Source organism: Sciurus carolinensis, chromosome 14 (genome assembly GCF_902686445.1).
Source record: "Sciurus carolinensis chromosome 14, mSciCar1.2, whole genome shotgun sequence".
NCBI classification, from domain to species: domain Eukaryota; kingdom Metazoa; phylum Chordata; class Mammalia; order Rodentia; family Sciuridae; genus Sciurus; species Sciurus carolinensis.
The window spans coordinates 1,177,362-1,200,496 of record NC_062226.1 but is presented as its reverse complement, the minus strand read 5'-3'; the positions used below and the strand labels follow the sequence as shown (position 1 = coordinate 1,200,496).

The 23,135-nt window shown below is 62.4% G+C and overlaps 1 protein-coding gene across 1 annotated transcript in view; it reads right to left on the bottom strand.

Moving 5' to 3' along the window:
- Notch1 (notch receptor 1) overlaps positions 1-18,810 on the bottom strand; it is a 40,056-nt gene extending 21,246 nt beyond the window's left edge. Inside the window, 4 exon segments of the mRNA XM_047524428.1 lie at positions 811-1,149; positions 1,464-1,726; positions 16,800-16,881; positions 18,498-18,810. Coding sequence (XP_047380384.1) covers positions 811-1,149; positions 1,464-1,726; positions 16,800-16,881; positions 18,498-18,558 — 745 coding nt within the window. The 5' untranslated portion in view covers positions 18,559-18,810.
- Positions 18,811-23,135: the final 4,325 nt, after the last annotated feature.

Here is a 23,135-nt window from a genome sequence, read left to right as displayed (position 1 = left end):
AGCTACTCCTTGCACCCAAACACCATGAACACTCCCCGAGCCCTCTCCCCGTGGCACAGCCGACTGAAGAGGTTTCGAAAGATGTTTTTGGCACACTGGAGAGGGAACCCGGGGTCTCGTGCACACCAGACAAGCTCTCCCCTGAGCCACCGTCCTAGCCGGCAGATGGGTTTTCAAGCCTCTGCGTCACTGCTGTTATTTTTAGAGCTGCAGTAAAATTTGCTCAAACGAGAACTGCAGAGAAATGAGGGGGCTGTGCTCACTCATCCCCCTCCCGAGGTAACAGCCACGGCCCTCTCTGCTCTGCCCTCCAGCCCTGGGGGAAGCCCCGAGGCTGCACAGGCCAAGTACCCGCCCCCAGGGAACTCAAGAAACAAGTTGGTGACCTGTGCTGTGGCAATGGACCCACGCCCCACCCCCAGAATGACCAGGACAGGGCAGGTGCCACAGGAGATCCAGGGAGGGGCTTCTATTCCAGAGTTCAGACAGCAAAGGAACTGGGGAGCCATGCACCAGCTGTCCAGTGCCCAAAAGAGCCCATCCCGGGCAGAATGGCCTGGGGGATGCAATGTGCTAACTGCCCAGCTTCTAGTCTAGCGCCCAACCCTGAGCTGCCCCACGGCACCATCAAGGCTCCCACCGTATGCCCACTCCGGTGAGCCCCCCAGCTCTGCCCACCCGGCGCCTACTCTGAACTTCCTGGGCTCCCTCCACACTGGTGGCCCGTTCCACACCCCTTGGCCGACGGCAACAGGACAGGCTCACACAGGTGTGAAACCGGCAGGGGCCGGCGAGGCCAGCAGGACGTACCTGGGAGGCAGGCACACTCGTGGGTGGTGTCCCCAGTGGGGCGGCAGGTGCCCCCATTCTGGCAGGGCGAGGGGCTGCAGGGCACGTAGGGCAGCTCGCAGTGAGGACCCGTGTGGGTGGGACGGCAGATGCAGCGGTAGGAGCCGACCTCGTTGTGGCAGGTGCCTCCGTGGCGGCACAGCCCTGGGCTCTGGCTACACTCATTGACGTCCTGTCTGCAGGTCGGGCCGTGGAAGCCGGGCGGGCAGCCGCAGATATACGAGGACTCAAAGGGCAGACACTGGCCGCCATTGGCACAGGGGTTGGAGGCACACGGGTCAGCCTGTTGGCACGATTTCCCTGGGGGAGCAGAGTGGGCAGGAGGCCCAGGTTGGTCACCCAGGTCTGCAGCCAGGGCCTCCCTGGGAGCACAGAGGCAGCAGCCTGAAGTATCTCCACCACCCTCTGGACCTGCTGTGGTCATCTGTCTGTGGACACCGGACCAGAGGTCCTAGGAGGCCAGTGACCACCAAGGACAGAGCTGCTAAGTGGGAAGGGGTGACCTTGGGGCCTGAGTCCTGACCATTTCTTCCAGAGCCACATGCAACTGACTTTGGAAGCCTGGGACATCAGCAGGAAGAGAGGGCAGGGCCCGAGACCTCCCTTGTCCTCACCTGACCAGCCCGGGGGGCAGCGGCACTTATACTCGGTGAGTGTGACCAGGTCGCAGGTGCCCCCGTTCCGGCAGGGGCTGGCCAGGCAGGCGTTGTCCAGGGGCGTCAGGCAGAGGGGCCCAGAGAAGCCCAGGGGGCAGAAGCAGGCGTAGTCGGCAGTGCCGCCGCGGTCCACCACACGGCAGGTCCCGGCGTTCTTGCAGGGGGAGCTGAGGCATGGGTTGGGGTCCTGGCATCTCTGGCCCACGAAGGCCCCGCTGCAGCTGTCAGCAGACAGGTGGGTGGTCAGCTCCCCAGGGCCCGCCCACCACCATGACACAGTAGCCCCCACCCCAGCTGAGCTGGGTGGGCAGCCAGGAACGGGCTCCAGGACCAATGACTGTTCAGTGGCTGCTCGGGGGCAGCCTGCTGGGCAGGGAGATGTCCTTGCCTACAGTGGACAACTGGACAACACGGGACACAGCGATGCCACCGGCTGGGCACCTTAGAGCCATTAGTTCCCAAGAAGGGAGACTTCAATGAAAAGGACAGCCACCACCCATAGGGGACAAACTCCTGCAGGGCAGCTTAGCAAACCCGGCGGGCGTCTGGGTCTGGGTCTGTTCCCCGAGGAAGGGGCCCTGCAGCCTCGGTCAGGAGGCTGTGCCACTCCGTTTTCGGTAATGAAAAGGTCCAGTCTGGGTGACAGAGTTGGTGTTTTCTAGCCTTTCAAACATCAGAGCCGGCCGAGGTGGAAGTGCCACAGGGACGGCTCCAGCCGCTTCCCTCTGCCATCAGGTCCCCTGCTCACCAGGCACCATCCGCAAGAGCAGAGGCCCCATTTTACATCTGGGGAAAACAGGGTGACCTGGGGGCATCCGTCCTCAGCTCTGTGCCAGCTGGTCCAGGTCCGAGAGGAACTTCCTCCTCCCACAGGCCAGGCCTGTCCCTCCCTCAACACGGGGCCAGAAGAGAGGAGTGTCCTGCTTGCAGACCTGGTCTCACGGTCTCAGGTTCCTGCAGGGACTGCTCAGCGTCTGCCACACCCTGGCCCCAGGAGCCTGCTCAGCCACCTGCTGGCCTGGCTTCCAGAGACCAGGCCATAAACTACCACCCCGTCACCTCCAGGCCTCCAGCTCCCGGGAGGGCTCTGGGAGCAGGCGGGCACACTGCTTCCCAGCAGAGAAGCCTCTGGGGCAGAACGAACCCGCCCGCCACAAGGCAGCCCCCAGGCCACACGTGAGGTGGCCCCAGGGGAAGGACGGGGCCAGCAGAGGCAGTTTGAGCTGGGGTTGTGTGTCTCTCAGCTGAGAGGCTGCTCCCCATCCCAGAGGCCCAAAGGCATCTGTGTTCCCTGATGTCTTTCATCTGTGGCTGTGGCTTGGGTAGGGAGGATGCAAAATGGCCACTCTGGCTGACCATCTGTTGCCAGAAGCCAAAAGTCCCAAACCAACTGGCTTAAAGAAAACAAACCCACCCCCACCCCCGGGAGTTAACTCAGGCCTTCGCCATGGCTCCTGCCCAGCAGGCAAAGGAGTGGGGCAGCCGCTCCAGGAGCCTGGGTGCCCACACCTGTCTTCTCTGGCACCATGGTCCCCTGCAGGGCCACACTCAGGGAATGTGGGGAGAAGGCAGGGCCCCCGCTGCACACAGATCCAGCCACGGGCCAGCCTGACGGCCCTGGGAGCCTGGGAGCCTATGGCCTGGGGCTGGGCGGCCAGAAGCAGCACTCCTACATCAAGGGCCCTTTGTCGGGCAAAGCTGGCCTGGGCCCACAGGAGCAAAGGCGGATTCCTTCCAGCCACTGACAAGGTCGGCAGCGGTGGGTGCAGGACAGCGCTGGGTCACCAAAGCCCGGGCTGGAGCTGCTGTCCATGCCTCCCTACGCGCACTCAGCTCCTGGGCCGGGCAGGTGGGGCTCCAAGGGGAGGAAAGACCCCCTGGGAGGGCGAGATGAGGCAGGCCCACCGTACAGCTCTGGGGGCACCCCACACACTGCTAGGTGCCACCCCTCAAGTCAGGGAAGTCTTGTCACTGAACACCCTGGGGACACCCTGGGACTCGCAGCCCATGGAACAGTCCCCTAAGCATCTTAAGGTGAGGACACGGGTGCCACCAAATGGTCTAGAAGGCCAGGACCACACAGCCCTTGCCCTCCAGGCATGGGCAGTGTTCCCGGAGCACACCCTTCCCCCTCTGCACCCCAAACGGGGACCCCGACAGTAAGACTGGAAGAACCGTAGGGGCTGGGCACCCCGCGCTTACGAGACTGCTTTACGTGGCCCTGGGGGGAAACGTGCCCAGTGAATCAGAAGGCGGCACGGACAAAGGGCGGCTGGGGAGCAGGTGCGCCTGTGGACGGGCAGCTGCTCCTGCCGGGTGTGGCCAGCAGCCAACCCTGGCAGGCGGGGCAGGAGCCAGGCAGCCAGAGGCCTGAGGAGGCTCCTGCGTGGGGGAACGCGGCAGCTGAGAGAATCCACTGTCCTCCCACTGCCCACCTGCGCTGGGGACCACAGTGAAGGCAGGTCGCCCAGCAGGCTGCCACGGGCATAGTTGCCATCCACCACCAGCACCCACGGGGGAAAGGGCAGGGCCACCAGAGGGACCTCCCTAAGGTCCCAAGCCAGGTGTGGAGGGGCCTATCCACAGGGGACAGCTTCAGGGACAGACCAAAAGTCTCCGTCTCACTCAAGGGCTGGCACTTGGTGCACATGTGGGCTCCCCAAAGTTGTGGGCCAACCCTGCCCATCCTGCCCACCCGTGCCTGGCTCCTGCTCCTGCCCTGAGCAGCCTCCAGCCTGTGCCCACCTGTCTGCACCTCCCCACCACCTGGCCACAGCTGGGGCTTCCTGGGTCAGACACCTGTGGCCTCCTCTCCAACCTCCCTCAGGGGTGCATCGCGGCAGAGGCCAAGGCCCATTCTGTCCTCAACACCTATCTGGGCAAGGCCAGGAACAGTCACACAGAAGCTGCCTCACTCAGCAGGGAGGCCCAGAGGCGCCTGGGCCAGGGCTCTGCTGAGCCACCAACAACAGCCGCTGCCCCTGCGACTCCCCATCCAGCAGCAGGGAGACCCTTCTGGGGTTGAAAGGTGGGACTTCCTGTGTCTACTCTATGGGAGAAGAACTGCCCCACCTCCACCATGTCCTGGGGCTCACAGCCTCCCACCGGCGGCTTCAGGTATGCGTGACACCTGGGCACCTGCTCCTCAGCTTCGCCTCTTTCCACCCACTCCACTTGGTGGGATGGTGCGTGCACAGTGACCTGTCTTGACCTGGTGCTCGGAGCTGAGTGACAGGTGGGCTGGGGGCCCCAGGAAGGGCCCCGGAGGAAGTGGGCTCCACAGCCCAGGCAGAGGGCAGGAATGGTTCCAGAGCCTGCTCCCAACCGTGTCCCCAGCCACTGCCCAGCTTTGTTCCAGCTCCAGGGTTTCCACAGCACTGGCCCCCGCCTCTGGCTGCGCGCTCCATAGAAATGTGACTCCCCAGAGCATCCGGAGGCAGATGTTGCTGCGACCTCTCACCCGGGACTAATTCTAAATTGTGCTGTTTTCCTTTCCAAGCTAAGCGGCCATCTGCCACCCCCTGGGGACAGATGACAGCTCCCTCAGCCCCAAAATGAGGAGGAGGGGCAGAGGGACAAGTGGGGGGCGTTCACTCAGCTCCTGCCCTCCAGGAGTTTACGGTCAAGCAGGGCGAGGAGGGTGGGGGTCAGCAGGAGGAACCAGAGACCCCAGGGAGGTGCTTCCCAGACAGCAGCTGGAGGAACTCAGGATGGCAGAAGCCCACACAGGAGAGCGGGCAGGGGCTTCCAGGACCCTGGGCTCTGCCCAGCTGCTGCCCAGCCTTAAGCGCAGTGGTGAGTCACGAGTGGTGGCCAACGGGGCAGAAGGGACTCTCACTCCAGCCACGGCTGGTGTGGTTCACGGACAGGCCATCTGCAGGCCCGCCCCATCTGAGGACACCAGGTCGCACCAGGAGGGCCCTACGCGCAGCCGCCCCACACTGCTCTGGGGCCAGGGCCTGTGGTGGGGTGCTGGTGTGCCTGCAGATTGGCACCACAAAGGGTGAGCAGGGGCTGCGCCTCCCAGCACAGAAGGGACAGCCCTGTGCAGGGGAGTCCTGAGCACCACCAGGCAGCGATGCTTAGGGAGCCTCGGAACTGCTCCAGCCTCCTCAGCAGAGCTGCCCCCGCCACCCCACCCAGCCCCAGGCCCATCTTCCCAGAAGTCCAAAGCTTCTCCCGCAGCACAGCTCACTCCACAACAAGGGTCTTCTCCCCAGACGCCCCACAGCCGCTAGCTCCCAAGAAGCCTGTGCCACATCCTGCCAGGAGCCAGGCCGATCCCTCCACCAGGCTCTGCCACCCTGGAAGCCCACACCTGCGGCATCCCCTCCCCCAGCCCCGAGTGCTTTCTCTCCAGGAAGGGAGTCTGCGGTCTGAGACTCCTGCTCTGCAAGCCCCCACGCGGGAGTTATGGGCAAGTCGCTGTCAGGAAGAATAGCTCCACGCAGCCCCAGCCAGACCCTGCCCTGCTCAGTCAAGACCACGTAAGGCCAGTTACCAAACCACCGACACCACGCCTGGAACCAGCCAACCCAGTCACACAGGCCTTCCCTGGCCACCCTGCCCAGGCTAGTGGGCCACCTGTGGCCCAAGCAGAGGATGGGGACCCTTGTTGGAGGGGAGTGACTGAGGCAGGCTGAGAGGGACAGAGGCCGTGCCCTGCAGGTGGGGTGCCCCAGCTCAGCCCAAAGGACAGGCCTTGGCCAAGGCGCTCAGGGGTGGGAAAGGGCCTGGTACTGAGCCGCACCTTGGGCAGAAGCCAGTCCAGGCTCCCCAAATCCCAGCAGGTACCACCACCTTCCAGCAGCAGGTGCTCAAGCCTGCTGGGCAGGGAACTCAGTGACCTACTGAACCCATGTGCCACAGCCAGGGTCCTGGAGACTTTTCCCATTGGGAACAGCTGAAGCAGCTCAGCTGAGGACAAAACCCCAGGAGGCATGAGGCCCTTACTGCTCACAGTCCCAAACCCTTGCCTCCCCAAAGCCCCAGCACAGAGCTACAGCACACAGGCTCCCGGTTCCGGCCAGACTTGCCAGGAACCTCTGTCCAAACACCTGTCCAAGAACCAGCCAGATCATGGGGGGCATCCAAGGACCAGCCAGACTACAGTGGGGATGGCGTCCAGCATCTCCGCTCTCTTGCTCTCTGCTTCGGGTTCCTCTCCCCACCTTGGATGGAAGAGAGGTGCAGAGACAAGCGGTACCGTGCAGCCCAGGGCGCCACTCGCCCAGGCTCCATGGGCTGGAGGTGCAGCGAGGGACTGTGGCCTGCAGCCACCACCTGTGGCCCCACCATCCCAACAGGCATGACAGACAGGACTCCTGGGCTGCAGCTGCCCCAGCCTCTGCGGTGGCTGCGCTGGGACTGCTCACAGCCTGCGGTAGGGCAGGGAAGCCTGGAAGGAGGATGGGGCAGCAAGGGCTGCCAGCAGGCGGGGGCCACATGGGCTCAGCTCAGATGCAGACGATCCCTGGCCCAAACATGAGCCACTGCTCAGACCAGAAGGTGGGCAAAGGGGGAAAGTGAGTCGGGGCCAGGGCACGTGTGGCATGCCCACAGGCGCCGCGGGGCCAGCCTGCACTGGAGCCCAGGCACTCCAGCCCAAAGAGCCGCGTCCAGTACACTTGGCTCTTTTGTCTGCAAATTGCCAGCCCCCGCCCCCAGTTGCGTCCTCATATGGTTTGAAGCACGCTGGAAGGGAAGTGCAGGAAAGGCCCTGCTTCCTTGCCGGCTCGGGAAGCCTCTGTATGGGAGATGGAACCCCCTCCCTCCCGGGAAGCCACCTTTCCCACCACAGGGAAAAAAACAACGTCCACAGGGCCCATTGTCCCGCTGCTGGGCTGGGAACTGGTGTGCCTCCTGTGAGCCGACAGAAAGGCCTTGCAGGGTCAAGTCACTTCCCAGGATGGCCCAGCTGGAGTGGACAGAGGTGACCCTGGGGCGGGGTGGAGCCAGGGTGCCTCCAGCCCCTCCCAACACTGCTGGACGCAGGGCCCGCGAGCTTGGGTCACCAGGAGCTGCACTCGCTGCTGGAGTGAGTCACCTGCTGGAGTCCTTTGCTCCACTGGGGGTAATGTCCCAGCTGGTCCTCCAGAGATGGAGCCCCAGGCTGCAGGCACAGCACAGGTGCTCCCTGGGCACTCCTAAATGCTGCCACCCTGAATCCTCGAGGGGCAACGAGATGAGCCCTGTGGGCTGGTGCCTGCAGCACCAAGAAGGCAGAATGGTCACACCTTGACTGCCGGGGCCTCTGCCCCCACAGGCAGAGCCCAGCCTTGCACTGGCTGCGCAGTCCCAGCAATGATGGCGATCAATAGGCACACGGGCTGGCGCTGCCAGGAAGGCTTAATCCAAACTCGATCAACTAAGCCAGCATCGCAACGAGCCCCAAGGCAAAGCCAGAAGGGGTCCAGCAACTTCCCTCCTCTGCTCCACCAGCAGGTGTGCGGGGCCGCGGGGAGCCTGCTCTGTCCTCCCTCCCCACAGGCAGGAGCCTAGGTCCAGGTCCAGCCAGCCCTGCTGAGGACACTGGGGCCAGGAGGAGGGGGCACCAAGGACCCCTTGACAACCGTCCAGCACAAGCCACCTCAGGAGGAACCCGCGGCCACACCCCTCCTGCCCCCAGGGCAGTCAAGCTCAGAGGTTCCTCACCAGGGCCCTGGGGTGGGCCCACTTTACAGCCAGGCAAGGTAGGTGCACCACACCACCTGGACTTCGCAGACTCTGGGGACAGTCAGAAGGCAGGGCGACTTCCCTAGAGGCAGTTAAGGAGCCAGCAGAAGTCCCCCAGGAATAGGAGGGGGTGTCCCCGGCACCCACGCCACCCCTCACCTAGGCCTGGACTTCCCAGGAAGAAAGTGTCCTGCGCACAGAGCTCAGCAGGAACACAACACCCCTGGGGCGGGGCCGGTAAGAGGCCTGGGCACAGGGAGGGCCCAGCTGCCAGGGAGGACTCCTCCCAGCCCTCCTGTCCAACAGTAGGCTCCCCTGACTCTGCCCTGGCCACTGCCCTACCCCACATCAGCACTGGCAGAGGTGGGGATGAGGCCCAGTACAGCCAGCCCCGGAGGCAGAAGGCAGTGACAGTCCTTAGCTGCACCCTCCCACCCACTCCAGGAAGCCCTCCAAGACGGCAGCCACAGGCACCTTGGCAGGGCTGCCTCTGGGCTTGCCTCCTGACTCAGGAAAGCACGGCTGGTGGCTTTGGTGGTGGTCCTGGAGGTCACCTCCATCCCACAACAGTCAGCAGAACCCTTCCTGCTGGCGAACATGCAGAGGGGCCCACCAAGCTGGAAGCACCTCTGCTGCTGCCTGGCCCCACTCCTAGGCAGCTAGCCAGCCTGCCACACAGGCCCTCTGTGCACCCGGCTGTCCACATGGGAGCCTCACTCTGCCCTGGACCCAGCACAGCCACGGAGCTGCCTGGGGACACAATCGGCTTCGGAAGACAAGCGCCAGCCAACTGTACCCAGCCCTGGGGGGCCTGACCGGGGGACACCCTGGGCAGGGGCCTGCACTGTCCACCTTCCCAGACACCCCGGGCGTCCCAGGGCTGGTTCAGTGGGCTCTTCCCTGAGGGGCAGTGGGGTGGGGTGGGGTTGGTGGATAGGTCCTGGTCCTCTGCCCCTGTAGGGCATGAACAATGTACAAACGCCCAATTCCTGCAGTGGGGCTGGGCTCTGGGAGAGATCTTTTCTCTTTTCTTTCTCTCTCTCTCTCTCTTCCTTTTGCAGTACTGAGAATGGAACCTGGGACCTTGGGCATGCCAGAGCCCAGAGTTCTGCCACTGAGCCACCGGATGAAAGAAGAGGGACAGGCTCCCACGGGGACACTAGGGTGGCTCAAGACCCATGGCTTCCTGCAGCCCATGCTAATCTACAGTGATCTCAAAATGTGAGGCCCTGAATAGACAAAGCCCGGCAGGCCACAGCCAGGACGGCCAGCAGCAGGGGCTCTCATCTCTGGGGAGGAAGGCCTGCTCAGAGCAAGCTGGCAGCTGCAGGGGAGGACGCAGACTCCCAGGCCTGGGCTGCTGACCAGGCCCCAGCCCGGCCTGATAAGAACAGGTGCTAGAATGGGGTGTGTCTGGCTCGAAGGCCAAGCCCAGTGGGGCCCTGGGCTGGACTGTTGGCCCTGCAGAAACCTGGAGCTGCCACCTGCCCCAGGGCTGCCCCAGTCAACTGCCCAGCCCTGGTGCACATACCACAGACAGCTGCTGTGCCAGACCCTGGAGTTGTGGGGGCGGGTGCCACCATGGTCTGGCCCCCCCACACCATGGATGCCGGGACACAGCACAGTGGCCTCTGCCTTCTGGCTCTCAAGTCGGTCAGGGTCAAGGCTACCCTTGTGGGACCCCTAGAGAGGGTCGTGAGAGAGGGAAGCACCACCCTGCATGCCCACCCAGGAGCTGCACTAACTAGCTCTCACCCTGCACAAGGCCAGGGAGACGGAGGCCCCCAGCAGAAGCACAGCACAGTCCACATGATGCTGCCCAGCTCAGATCCCCCTGGCCCTTTACTTCAGGGAAAAACACACCCTAACCCTGGCTTCTCCCCCGAGCCTCTCACTTCCAGTAACTGTTGTTTCCGCTCAACAACCGAAACTGAGAGGAAATGGTGGGAGGCAGGTCCCCTGCCCACGGTGCGGTCCCAGTAGCTCAGCCCTGGCCACCCATCTTCCTCCCCAAGGCAGGCAGCCCCAGGGAGGACAGGGCCAGCACCTCAGCTGCTCCCCAGGTCACCTCACCAGGCCTGGCCTGTGGGCAAAGGGTCCACAGCCAGCATGTTCTAAGCTGAAAGGGAGGAAGCTGCTCCTCCCTTCTCAAATGTATCTCCAAGTGACTGTGGGGGCTATGGGGGCACCTGGTGCAGGGAACAGGACCACACACACATCTGTGCCCCTCAGCTTGACCAGGCACAAGCCTTTCCCTGGTGGGGCCAGGTCTTCTGCTGGGGCAGCTCCCCTGATGAGGCCCAGGGCCTGGGCTGTGACCCACTCAGGACTGCCAGGGGCCAAGAAGCTGGAGACGGGATTACTGCCCCTCGGTGCCTGAGTCTCCTCCACCTTCTGGCCGCCTGTCCTCTTGGGTGCCCAGTGGCCTCTGCCTTGGGTGCCTCTTGGGTGAGGGTGTCCACCTCTCAAACACAGCCCGTCTCCCAGGGCCACTGTGCTCACACAAGGTTGATGGGCCTAGGCCAGGCGGCCTCCCCAGACATGGGCTCTGCGGGATGTCTGTTCAGCAGTCAGTGGGGTCCACAGGTGACCATGGTGGGGCCGTTCACCCTGCTCAGAAGCACTACCCATTCAAGCACTACAGACACAACTGACACGAGGCAGGTGACAGGGAAAGCCAGGACCAGTCCGGTGGCAACTCTCCTGTCCACCCACCGGGGCAAGAAGGGGAGCTGCCACACTGGGTCAGGTGCTCTCACTGTGCACAGGTGGTAGGTCCAAGCTGACTCCAAGGGCCAGCCCCACAGTTCCCAGTTCAGACAGGGGAAGACCGAGGAGAGGTGACGGGTGGGCAGGAGCCAAGGTGCCCTGGACACATCCAAAGCCTACTTCACTGCTGCCCCAGCACCCACCCCACCTTCCTTCTGCTGTGGGCTCCCCTGCTGCTGGCCCGTCCCAGCCAGTCTAGATGCTACTCCATGGCAGGCTCACCCCGGGACCACAGCAGGCCTGGACACCCTGGCAAGGCATTCCCCAGCTGACCTCAGGTGATGAAGCCTGACTCTTAAGACACGTGGCTCCTTCCTGCCCAGCTGGGCCTACAAGTGCCTTGGTCATCTGCACCCCAGGGTCAGGTGCATAGTAAGCACTCAGTAAAAACCCTCTGCCTGTTTTGTCCTGAGTCCCACTGGCTCCTTGGGTCAAGAGAGGCAGAAAGGTTTGTAGACTGGCAGGAGCTGAGGTGGGACAGATGTGGGCCTGAGGTGGGTCCAGGGCAAGGGTGGCACACAGGCCACTCTCATCAACTGACCACCCTGGTGGCTGCCTGTCTGCAGGTGGCCTCACAGGCCCAGAGATGAGAGCTATTCTCCCGGGAAGCCATCCCGGACACCCGCCAGGCACACGCCCCTCCTCTGGACTGCGTCAGCTGAGTGCACGAGGACACCACGGTGCCAGCAGCTACAGTCCAGTCCTGGAGAGCCCTGCAGAGAGGCGCTCCAGAGTTCCACAGCAAGGTGCTCAGTGAGAAGCCCACACAGTCCACAGAGTGCAGCGACATTCACGGACGCCCCAGCAGGCATGCCCAGAGACGGGGGCACGCCAGGGCAGAGGAGGCCCTGAGGAGTGACTGCCTTTGGGACGATCAAAAGGCTCTGCAACACCGTACTCCCAGCCACTCAGAGGCTGAGGCGGAAGGACCAGGAGTCAGAGACCAGCCTCAGCAACTTCGTGAGACCCTGTCCCAAAATAAAAAAAATTAAAAGGGCTGGGGGAGCACCCCTGGGTTCAGTTCCCATACCCCAAAAATAAGTTCTGGAATTAGACAGTGCTGACAGTGGTACCGACTCATGAATTCTGCACTTCTGATGGTTAAAAGGGCCAACTTTATGACATGTGTAATTCACCTCCCAAAAGCCCCCGGACCCTTTGTGCTTTTAAAAGCAGGGCTGGGTGGAGCAAGGCCACCTGGAAAGGGGCCTTCCACTGCCCTCCACCTCATCCAGGACACCCAGGCCTGGCGTTTCCCAGTTCCCACCTCCCCGCAAGGGTGACCCTGCCTCGGAAGCCAGGGCTTGAGCACCAAGCCAGAGCCAGAGCAGCCCCAGCCTGGCACACGGTCCAGCCTGACTCTGCTGCCACCACCGTCACACTCACAGGCTGTCCCAGGGCACCAGGGCATACCTCAGGTACAGAGGGGGAAACCGAAGCCCAGGAGGAGACGCGGGTGGAGAGGTATACTGACCAGAGCCAGCCAGGTGGCGGGTGCAGGGTGTGCCCACCAGAGGGCCCCACCTGGGGAACAAAGATGAGCAGGCAAGTCCTGGCCCCGCCGGGATGCCCCAGAGCCAGCCGCTCGTTAAAGCCGGTGATGCTTCCTGCTCAGCCTCTGGGACAGGGCCAGCAGGCCCCGGACAGGCCGGCACACGAAGCTGACGCAAGCTGACGGAGTCCCGCCAGCCGCTGCACCTCAGCCTCAGTTCCCACCTGTGAACCGGGATGAGACAGACCTCAGCCAGTCCCAGGGGAAGACCAAGCGGCACCTGCTGCAGGTCTGGAGGCCAGATGAGAGCATGGAGCCCACATTCTATGTTCTGAGGACAGCAATGCCGACACTCCAGTGACCTGCAAAGCCACATCCTCCCACTATTTACAGACACCACACGAGACAGGAAAGGTCCCCTCCACGCACCAGGGTGGGTCCAGTCACCCACGGACCCCCATGGGGACGGAAGCCAGTCCTGGCTCACAAGTGCTTTTTGTGACCTGGCCATGGCACCGAGAAACCCCTCCACTGCTACCTCAGCCTCAGGGGACACAGCCTCCGACTCCATGCCCCTGGGCCAGTGGGCTCCGCGCCCTGCAACAGACTTCCCATCCGCCCACCCTCTTCCTGCTGAGGCCACAGTTCCCCTCACTCTGTCTCCTTTTAATACCCTTTCAATGGAAACTGTGGGCTGCTGCTCCCAGAGCCACCTTCCTCATAGGACAGCCCCTGCCCTGCCCAGTCCCTAGACGTCTCCCCACGGCTCCACAGCTGGCCAGTGACACCACATGAGGTGGCTTCTCCAAACCTTGAAGACCAGGTGGCAGACCGGAGGGCCTGTGACTGTCCCTGCTCTCGTCCCTGAGGCAGGACTGGAAGGAACCTTCCTCCCAGGACCGTGGTGACTCAGTGGAACATCAGCAACCCAGGTGACAGAGACGTACAACGTTCCATTCAGTCCCTCCCCAGCCCCAGTTACTTCCTTTGTGGCCCTGTCCCTCTCTTAAAGGGAAGTCACACCCCCAGCCTTGCTTCCTCCAGAGGAGCAGGCAGCCAGCCGGGCAAGGAAGAGCAGCAAAGAGAGGGGCAGGGCCAGCAGGACCTGCGGGGCCTGGCACGCAGCCCAGCCCTGGCCTCTCTGGGCCTCCTCCCTGACTCCCATGCCTGATGCGGAGGGCATCTCGGGGCTGCTGGGGGCCACCTCGGGCTCCCCTTACACACCTTGTGCATGCTGATTGCCTCTCCTGTCCCCAACTGGAAAGCCAACTCTGCAGGGGCTGGGGCTGCATCTCCCCTGGCCTGGCTCTGGGCCACCCCCGCAGCAGAACCCAGCACACAGCAGGCACTCAAAGGTGTCTGTAGAAGGGAGCACTGACGACTGCTACCTGGAGCCACCTCAGGGCATGGAACCCAAGCAATGGCCCAGCCTGCACCCCACCCACCCCAGCATGCCTCAGAGCTCTGAATTAATTCACTGGTCAACCCCACCGTCCAGGAGGAGGCCTCTGGCACAGCCCATCAGCTCACGGAGAAGGCGGGAGGAAACAAACTCGTTAGGTGCCTACTACAGCCCCTCTCACATCAACAAGACATCAACTGCACATCCATTCTGACTTAAAGATGGGAAAACTAGGCTCAGGCCACCCAATGACCCAAGGTCACGGAGCCAGTGGACTGCAGAACCAGGCCTCAAATGCAGGATGGTCCAAAGCTAAGGCCCCCACCAGCCACCAGTCGCCCTTCCCAGCACTTCTGTGGCCACCTGGAAGACACCCACATAAAATTCTGACTTAGCTGCAGACAGGGCAGGATCTTAGCCACCCTGTGCCTTGGACCCCTGCCCATGCCAGGCAGCATGGTGACCTTTGGTCAGTGAGTGCATGCTCACCTAAGCAGACAGGGTCCCTCCAGCAAGTCCACTCCCATCACATGAAAGAAGATAGTGCCCATCCCAGCACCCCTCTCAGCCCTCATGGTGCTGGCAAGCAGGTTGGAGGGCCAACAGCCACAGTGAGCCCTGCACCTGCCCAAAGGGCCACCAACATCCCCACTGCAGCTACCAGGGATGCCACACAGAGCAACTGCCCAGAGACTGCCCACCCACAGAATGTACAGCACAGCCTTCCCTGCATGGCCACTGGAAGACAGGTCTCTGAGACACTGGGACCTTTTGGGAAGGCATCTGACACCAAGGGAATCCACTTTTCCAGCCCTGAGCCCTGCAACCCCGAGCATGGGTGTCTAAGGCAGGTTCCTTCTCCCGGGTGGAAAAAGATGATTCACCAGGAATCACACAGGAACACTCAGACTCCACATTTTCCAGATCCTCCTAAGAGTAGCTGGCACCCAAAACCAAAAATTTCACAATTTGAAATTAGCCACCCTGTGCCTCGGACCCCTGGCCATGCCAGGCAGCATGGTGACCTTTGGTCAGTGAGTGCATGCTCACCTAAGCAGACAGGGTCCCTCCAGCAAGTCCACTCCCATCACAGCTAATTCTGGGTGCTACAGAGCCAGGGTGCTGCAGAGAGAAGGCCTGTATGCAGTGGGGCCCCAAAGGAGTGTGGGGTTGCATCCAAGCCCAGAGAGGGAGGTGGGCCCCATCTGAGAGGAGCCGATGCCTCCCCAATGGCAGTGTGAGCCTCAGACCTGTGCTTCTCCATGGCCAACTCTCCAGAAGCCGGCACTTCCATCCCATCTTCTAATGAGATTTGTGGGGTGTGCACAATGGGGCCTCTGTGGGCAGAGCTCGGCCAAGTGCCAGGCTGAACTGAGGCAGGCTTCCTTCCGCCAAGAAGGCAGGACCACTGGGCCCCAGTGGAGGAAACGAGGCCAATCACCAAACCCTTGCCAATGGCCAGCCTGCGTTGTGGGGGGCTTGGCAGACAGCTTCCCCAGATTGGGAAAGGGAGAGAACCCACAGTCCCCAGCTTGGTTGGCTTGAAGGCTCCTAGTCCATATTCCAGGCAGTGGGGTACTGAGGGGCCATAGCAGTCTGCACCTCAAGGCACAGCCCCTTCGATCGGGGCAGCATGTGAGACCCCAGCCTCTGTGTGCTCTAGGCCAGGTTGTGCCCATTTCCTGGTGGTGCCAAGAAAGGACGACCACTCTTTCCCCAGCACAGCGGCCCTCTGCCCTGCACAGGCTGCGAGGCAGGCCAAGGAGGTGGCGGGAAGGGGTCTGTGCGTTCTGGGAAGCCACGCATAATTAATCACACGGCATTAATCCCAACAATAGCCACTGCACTTCCACTGAATCCCAGCTGTCGCCTCTGAATGGAAGGAAACAAGATTTAGGGCATCAAGCGTCCATGAGGCTTCCACAGGGGGAGAAAGGGGCCCCCCAAAAGCAAAAAAAAGTGGTGTGCATTCATTAGCGCCCGACAAAGACACAATCGGCTTTGTCCAATAAACTGCTCACAGACCTGCTTAATTGGCTTCAGTTGGGGAGGCAGGCGCGGGAGTGGGGGCTGCCTGCACACAGGCTGGGCGGCGGAGGCAGGGGCTCTGGTGTTGTCAAGGCGATCGGCCTTCAGCAGTTGGAATGAGGGTGTGCGGCCGGCTGGAGCCATTTCTCGCCTGTAGCCTCCAGGGGAGGGGAGGCTCAGCCTGGGCACCTCCTCATTATTCTCGTCAGGGATGAACTCAAGTTGAAGGGCAGAGGCCACAGCAGAGAAACTTCCTAAGGACGGCTGGTGCTTGCAGGCAGCCAGGCAGGCAGTGGGTCCCAACAGGATTTCCCAGCCCACTGCAGACAGCTCCCTAGCCCACAGTCATGCCCACTTTACATCTGAAGACCTGGGACAGGAGGTCTAAAAGCCATAGTCAGAAGGGTGGAGTTTGCAGGTGCCAGGACAGAAACCAGACCCCGAGACCTCAAACCCCTCAACCCAGGCAGGTGGTGCCCACAAGAAGGATACCAACTTCTCCCAACCTCGCCCCAAGCCCAAGGGCAGGTTTTGCTTTGAAACAATTTCCTGCAGAGTGGCTCACCTATCCAGAGGAAGCATCCTCTGCCCAGAAGAGACGCTACCAGTCACAGGGCGTGGGGGCTGGCCCTCTGCGACCGCCTCAGACCCGCCCCCGTCCCACTTCTCAGGGACCTTTTAGGATCCCCTACAGCCTCAGCAGCCCTTGGTGGCCCACAGAGTGCACACACTGCAGCGGCCACGGCAGCTCTACGCAGCATAATTGCTGGTGATTAAGTAATTGCCAGACTTTGTCCAATAAAAGTTGGCACGTGACCGTGCCCAGCCTCTGGGCTGTCTCCAGAAGACAATGGCCCAGTGTTCTGTCCCCAGAAGGCAGGGGCTCTGCTCCTGACAAAAGCAACAGGTCCTGCAGGACAGTACTCACACACAGGCCTCCTCTGTGCTGTTGACCACTTCGCACCTGCCGCCGTTCAGGCAGGTACTGCCTGGCTGGGAGCACCTCAGACCTGAGGAAGAGGAAGGAGAGAGGTCAGCAGGGCTTCCGGAGGGCAGGCCCACCCCTTTTTGCCCTGGGGATGGGATTCACCACCAGCAGCCCCAGACCCTCAGAGACACTGGCATGTTGTGGGGCTGCTGCGGCTGGCATCACGGGAAGCCCCCTGTGAAGCCCAGGGAGCTTCAACATTCTGCCCAGAGTGTTGTAGTCAAAAATAAGGGTGCCAGGAGCAGGTTGGCTAGGTAGCAGGTGAACAGGTCACACTGGCAAGGGGAGAAATGTCTGATCCACCACCTGGACAGCAATGGAAAATACTGAGATGACTGGGACCATTCTCTCAAACTTTGTAATGCCCACGGTGTAGATGGGGTGAGCTTTCACTGGAGAGCCTGGCAGGGTTGGGACCCGACCAGCCACCAGGATTGTGCTGTTCAAACTGCAATCTGCAAGGGGGCCGCGGGAGGGGGGTGGACACACTCAGCTCCCCCCCTGCTCGTGGGAAAATGCGACAGCTGCGGAGCCCGCTGCCCCGCCCGCCAACAAAGCGCGGGCAGAGAATCAGAGCGGCGCATTGTCGCGCCAGGGCCGCCTCCTGGGGCACCGGGACTGCACCCGGGGACCTGCCCCGCCTCCCCCGACACCCAATACCTGCTCCCAGGGGCGGCCCCCACATCCACGGAGGGGAATGAAGAGCCCCTATTTGGAAGGAATTCGACCCCTCTTGGGAAGGGGTCATTAATCAAGCCCCTCCCTCCCCAGCAGACGGGTTGCAGAAATTAAGGCCCTGTGTGGGGGCGGGAACAGGGCGTTACGTGGAACCCTATTTTCTGGAAGAGGATACACCATTCCCCCCTGCGACTTCTAAGGAAAGATGAAATCAATCACCATTAGCTCCTCGAGACCCCTCCTTGTGAGACTGGCAGAGAAATAAGCGACTCCCTCCCACGTTCCATTCTGTCCCCCGCAAACTTCCAAACTTCAACTCAGCAAAGGGAAGGTCAAAGTCGGTCCACCTGATGCGGCCCTTTCGCACACCGCCCCTACCTCGTACTGTCCGAACAGGGCGGGGGGCAGCGATCCGGGGGGTGGGGAGACCAGGGGCAAGGCCACCGGGAGCCGGGGACCCAGCCATCCACCCCTCCTCACCCGCCAAGAGCCCCGCGCCGGTCAGAGCGAGCGAGTGCAGAGCCCGGGACCCCACACTGCGCGCCCCGACATCCGCCCCTGGCGCGGGCCGGACGCGGAGAAGAAAGAAAATAAATGGCCCCAAGAAGCAACAGGAAACCAAAACCTACTCGATTCAAATCGAAAAGTGGTAGGCAGCCCGCCCGCCCGCCCCCGCGGCAAGCCCCACGCGCGGCTGCTGAAGGGCGAGCCGGGGTGAGGCCTCCGGAGTCCCACGCCGGGTTTCAAAGCCGGCATCCAGCGCGGTTCCCAGCGCGGACAGCGTGAGTACGCCCGAAGAGGGACCGAAGAGGAGGGTCGGTCTTCACCCGCCGGGACTCCAGCTCCCATGCCCCAGGCCGTCCTCTCCCCACTCCCAGCCACCCGGGGCGCACACGGGACTCTGCCAAAGTTTCCAAAGGGCGAGGGAAGTTGCTGGCTCGCGGGTGGGCGGGCGCCTACCTCTTGCGGCGAGTGCGGGCAGCAGCGCCAGGCAGAGCAGGGGCTCCAGGAGCGGCGGCATGCCTGCCCGCCCGTTGCCCGCAGCCCGGGCGGAGGCCTCCTGCGCTGGGCCGGCGGGGTTCGGGTGCACACACGCGCGCCGGACAGTCCCGCAGGCGGCCGCCCACTACTGCCCTCTTTCTTGACCGGCGGGCGTGGCCGTGCTCTAGAGGTCTCCCGGGTCCGGCTCCGCACCCCTGCTCGTTCCTTCACTGCGCTCGCGCCCGCGCCCCGCGCCCCGCGACGCGCGCCCCGCGCCCCTGTGCTCCCTCCCGCGGCCGAGGCACTAGTGAGGCGCAGCCCTGCTGAGCGCTCCGCCCCCGCGGCTCCCGCCCCGCCCCGCCCCGCCCCCGTGGTCCGCCCCGCCCCCGATCCCTCCGCACCCCAAGCCCCCGCGCCGGCTGTGTCCCTCCCGGCGTCCCCGCTGGCCCTTAGGCTTCTCCATTGGGTCTTGCGTCAGGACCCCGGCTCCCGGGTTAGGTACCATGGAGATGCGGAAGGAGTCAGGAGTAGGCACCTGGGGACTACTTCTTGTTCGAAAGTTTTCAGAGGCCAAAAGTTTGAGCCTGGGCTGCGGAAGGATCCGGCTCAAGTTGTCACCACACTTAGCGACATTTGGCGACGATTTGCATCTCAATAGAAGAGCGGGTAGAGTGAGAAAGGCGAGGCTGCTAAGAACGGTGTCCAGCGGGGTGCTGGGTCCGGGGATGTGGGAGGGAGCAGCTGAGATCAGGTTTGGGGGACTCTGAGGCTGGGAGTTCTGTAGAAGTCATGCCCGGAGCATCCATGAGTGCGTCCCTGGCCCAGGGCTTCACTCCCGGGAGCCCTGTGGCTGCGGTTTTAAGCGTCCGGAGGATCGAGGCCAGGATCCCCTAGCCGTGACTTCCGGAGCACTTGACCCTGAGGGATGGTGGTGCTGCGCCCGTGGCCTCCTCAGAGGGAGTTTTGGGCGCCCGACGCGAATAGCCCACGGCCAGTTCCTCTCCAGCGGAATTGTGCAGCCGCTCCCCCGGGAGGGACCCACGTCTATATGCGCCTTGGTCACTGTCCTACTCCTGGCCCCTTCGCCGCCCACCTAAGGTGGCCCCGGGAAAACGCGCCTGTGTGGGACAGACCCGGTGCTAGCACGGGCTCAGCCTCTCCCACGTGCTCTTTCCGGATGATTTATTTCTCCATAGAGATGCCAGTCTTGGGCATCCTGTGCCAAACCCAGTTAAGCACTGGGCTTTCAAAATGTCTGCCATGGCACCCGTGCAACCAAAGTTTACTGGTGCTGGACAGACAGGGTCCTCCCCATCCCAACACTGGGTGGTGAGTGCAGAGCAGATAACCAATCGAGCCCCATGAACTGGGACCCTTCTGGACCAGGGCTCATGTCTGAGGGGCACCTTAAAGACTGACAGGGACCTAGCCTGGGGAAGCTGCAGAAATCCAGAGTATGGTGGAGGCAGCCCTTATCCAGGGGAGCGCAGAGAGACCAGCCCCCACCTGCTCTTTTGGTACACCTGTACCAAAGAGTGCTGTGTGCTCCGATTGGCAGGTGAAGGGGCCTGTCCAGACCTGGGCCAACTGCTGCTGGGAGCCTCCTCCCCTTTCCAAAAGCCACCTCACATCTCTGAGCCTAGGGTAGCAGCTTGGGGTCAGTACCCCAGAGGAGGGGCCTGGAGGCACCAACAATGTTTATGTCACAGAGCAAGCCAGCAGCCTGGAGGAGCAGTTTCCATAGAAGGAAGGGCTGGCGGGCTGCACAGTGCACAGGTTCAGGACCCAGGGCAGGATAGAGGGCCTCAGTCTCCTCAAGATGGCACTGCCTGTGTGTTGCATGGAGTCCTGCATGGGCCAGTGGGCCCCAAGCCAGAAATACCTGCCCAACAGCCCAGGCTTGGGGATAGGTGCTCCGCCTGCAGGAGGGGTGGGGGCGGGGAGCCCTGGGCCAGCAGTCCCCCACCCCATCTGCACCAGGGTGCCTACAGGACCTCCACTCTGGGCCCCACCATCTACTAGCACTCTGATGGCCACGACCTCAGACCCCCAGGGACTGGGCACACAGGACAAGGTACACATGGAGCACTGTGCACAGGCCTCTCAGCTCCAGCACCACCTCAGCTGGGCACTCCATGGACAGCTGGGGCTGAGGGAAGACCAGGGACTCAGCAGTTGTGGCTTCCCTCCCTTTGTCCTGGGAAGGGGGTGGGCCCCTGACAAGTGGGTAGAAGCTCTTTCATTCACAAATCAGGCTGGAGAGCTCTGGCCCCCGGTTGTCCAGGGCCAGGGACCTGGGGGATAGGGAAAGGCAGGGCTCCTGACTAACCAGGGGTAAGTTCTGATGGCCTGGGCCCCTTCTCCTAAGGCTCAGGTGGTCACTCGGGCCCAGCACCCCAGACTGACTGAATTGGTCAGAACCGCTCTGGCTTCCAGGGATCTGGGGGCACCATGAACAGGAGGGGAAGGGGTAGATCCTGCTGGCACTACTGTTAATGCCCATTAGTAAATCAAAATGCTTTCTATGCCAAATGCCAGGTCAGCACCCAGAAACACTTACGGAGTGCCTGTGTGTACCCAACCTCAAGTGCTACGTGGCAGAAGGACCTGGAGTGTTATAACCAGGTGACCTCAACGTAATCTATGACTGGCCGCAGTGTCAGAGTGACTTGATTTCCTGGGGAAGGGGGCCATCAGTGGCTTGGTCTTGGGAGGTGATCAGCATGTCTAAAGCTCCGCAGGAGTTTCTCAGGGGCAGCAGGGCTGGGCCTCCCAAGCAGGGATTGGGGGACCCTTTCTCTCCTGCAAGGACTGAACTGGGTGTATGACCCTGCAGCACTAGGGGCAGGTAGCCTGATGCTCCCCATTTTCAGGAGGGAAGTTGAGGCTCAGAGATGTCATGAGACAGGCCCAATTCAGGCCAGGGCCCAGGGCTCAGGGGAGGCTCTGCTTGGTGGTGCCTGGTTGGAGTGGCTCAGGAACCGAACCTGGAGGGGAGGGGCACGGATTCAGAGGCTGGGCTGGGTATGGGGCATCCTGAGTGGAGTGCCAAGGGAGCAACTGTTAGGAACATTCCAGACCACCAAGAGGGAGGACCTCCACCTTTTGAAGCTGATTTTTAAAATGTCTGAGCTGCTTACTAAGCTTGACCCTGGAAGCCCAGGAAGCACTCAGCCTTGAGGGCACCTACTGCCCAACCTCCATGTCCACCATGACCAGGCCCTGGCCCAGACCTGTGTGTCAAACAGAGTCCAAGCCCTGGACTCTGGGTCAGGGCCCCGTGGGGACTTCCCTGCCCTGAGCCTCAGTGTCCCCTTCTCCTGAGCGACATGTGGACTCCTGACTGGCCTCCACTTCAGCACCACTGTGAACGTTTCCCAGGTTCGAGCATCGTTTCAGGTGTGGCCTGTGGCGTTGCTCCAGGTAGACCAGGTGCACACCCCCAGCAGCCTGTGCTGGGTACCCAGGCTATGTCCAGTGTTGGAGTCAGCATCGCAGCCTTCCTGTCCTATGGAGGCCATCCCAGAGCCTCCGTCTCTTACTCCCAATCCTGACCCCACGGTCTGACTGACCTGTGTGTTTGGGCCTCTGGGGCCAGCCTTGTTCCTGCCAGATCCTGGCACCTGCACACAAATGCTCGGATGGTTTGCTGACCCATGTCATATGCAGGACGAGGTGCATCAGCAGGCTTGGGCCTCCTTGTGCAGTCACAGGGCTTCCCAAGGAGGCCGCGGGGGTGTTGCCCTGGTCAGCTCTTGGGCTATGGCCTTACACCCTCCCAGGGCCCAGCTGCAAGGACAGGAACCCCAGGTATGGCCGGGACTGTACCCATGGTCTTGTCTGTTCATGGCCCCAGCACTCACAACTTGGAGTCCCATGAGGCCCAGGAATGAGGGACTGTCCCGGACACAGCCCCGCTGTTCCCCTGCACATAGAGGCCCGGGAGTGTGCTGCCCGGGCAAGTCCCCAGATAGGTACCAGATCCAGAGCAGGTAAGCACTGAGGCCCCGGCCGGTGTGGGTCCTGAGACAACAGGACTGGCCCGTGGGAGGCTGGTGTCCTTCTAGAGGTGGGTCACAGGCTGGGAGTGCAGTGTGGGTTCAGGTGGAGGTCACTGGCCTGTACATTCCTGGTGTCTCAGGGCTCAGATCCACCTGCCCTAACTGAGGACACAAGAGACAGCAGGTGGCCCAGAGAAGGAGGTCTCCCTGGACTTTCTCAGGCCCCAGCTCCCCACAGCTGCCTGCAAGGCCTGGGGTCAGTTACCCACTTCATCTGCTGCTTCTCGGGTCATTGCAAAGTCAGGAAGTGACTGGATGTAGACCCCAGGTGTCATGCCTGCCCAAGGCCTGTCCAAACCAAGAGGCTCCTTGGAAGAGGAGCAGGCAGGGTGGGCACTGGGAGGCTAAACTCAGAGGCCGGCACCTCCAGACAGGGGCTGGGCTCATGCCTATCCTGTGTGGGGGACACAGGCTCTGAGCAGGATGTGAAGCCCAGCCAAGTCCAGGTTCTGCCTATATCCCGCACCCCAGACCCCCAGGATCCAGAGCAGCTGAGCCCAAGGACCCCTGCAGAACGTGAGGGAGGAGGAGCTTCCACCCTTCCTGGGCCCCCACC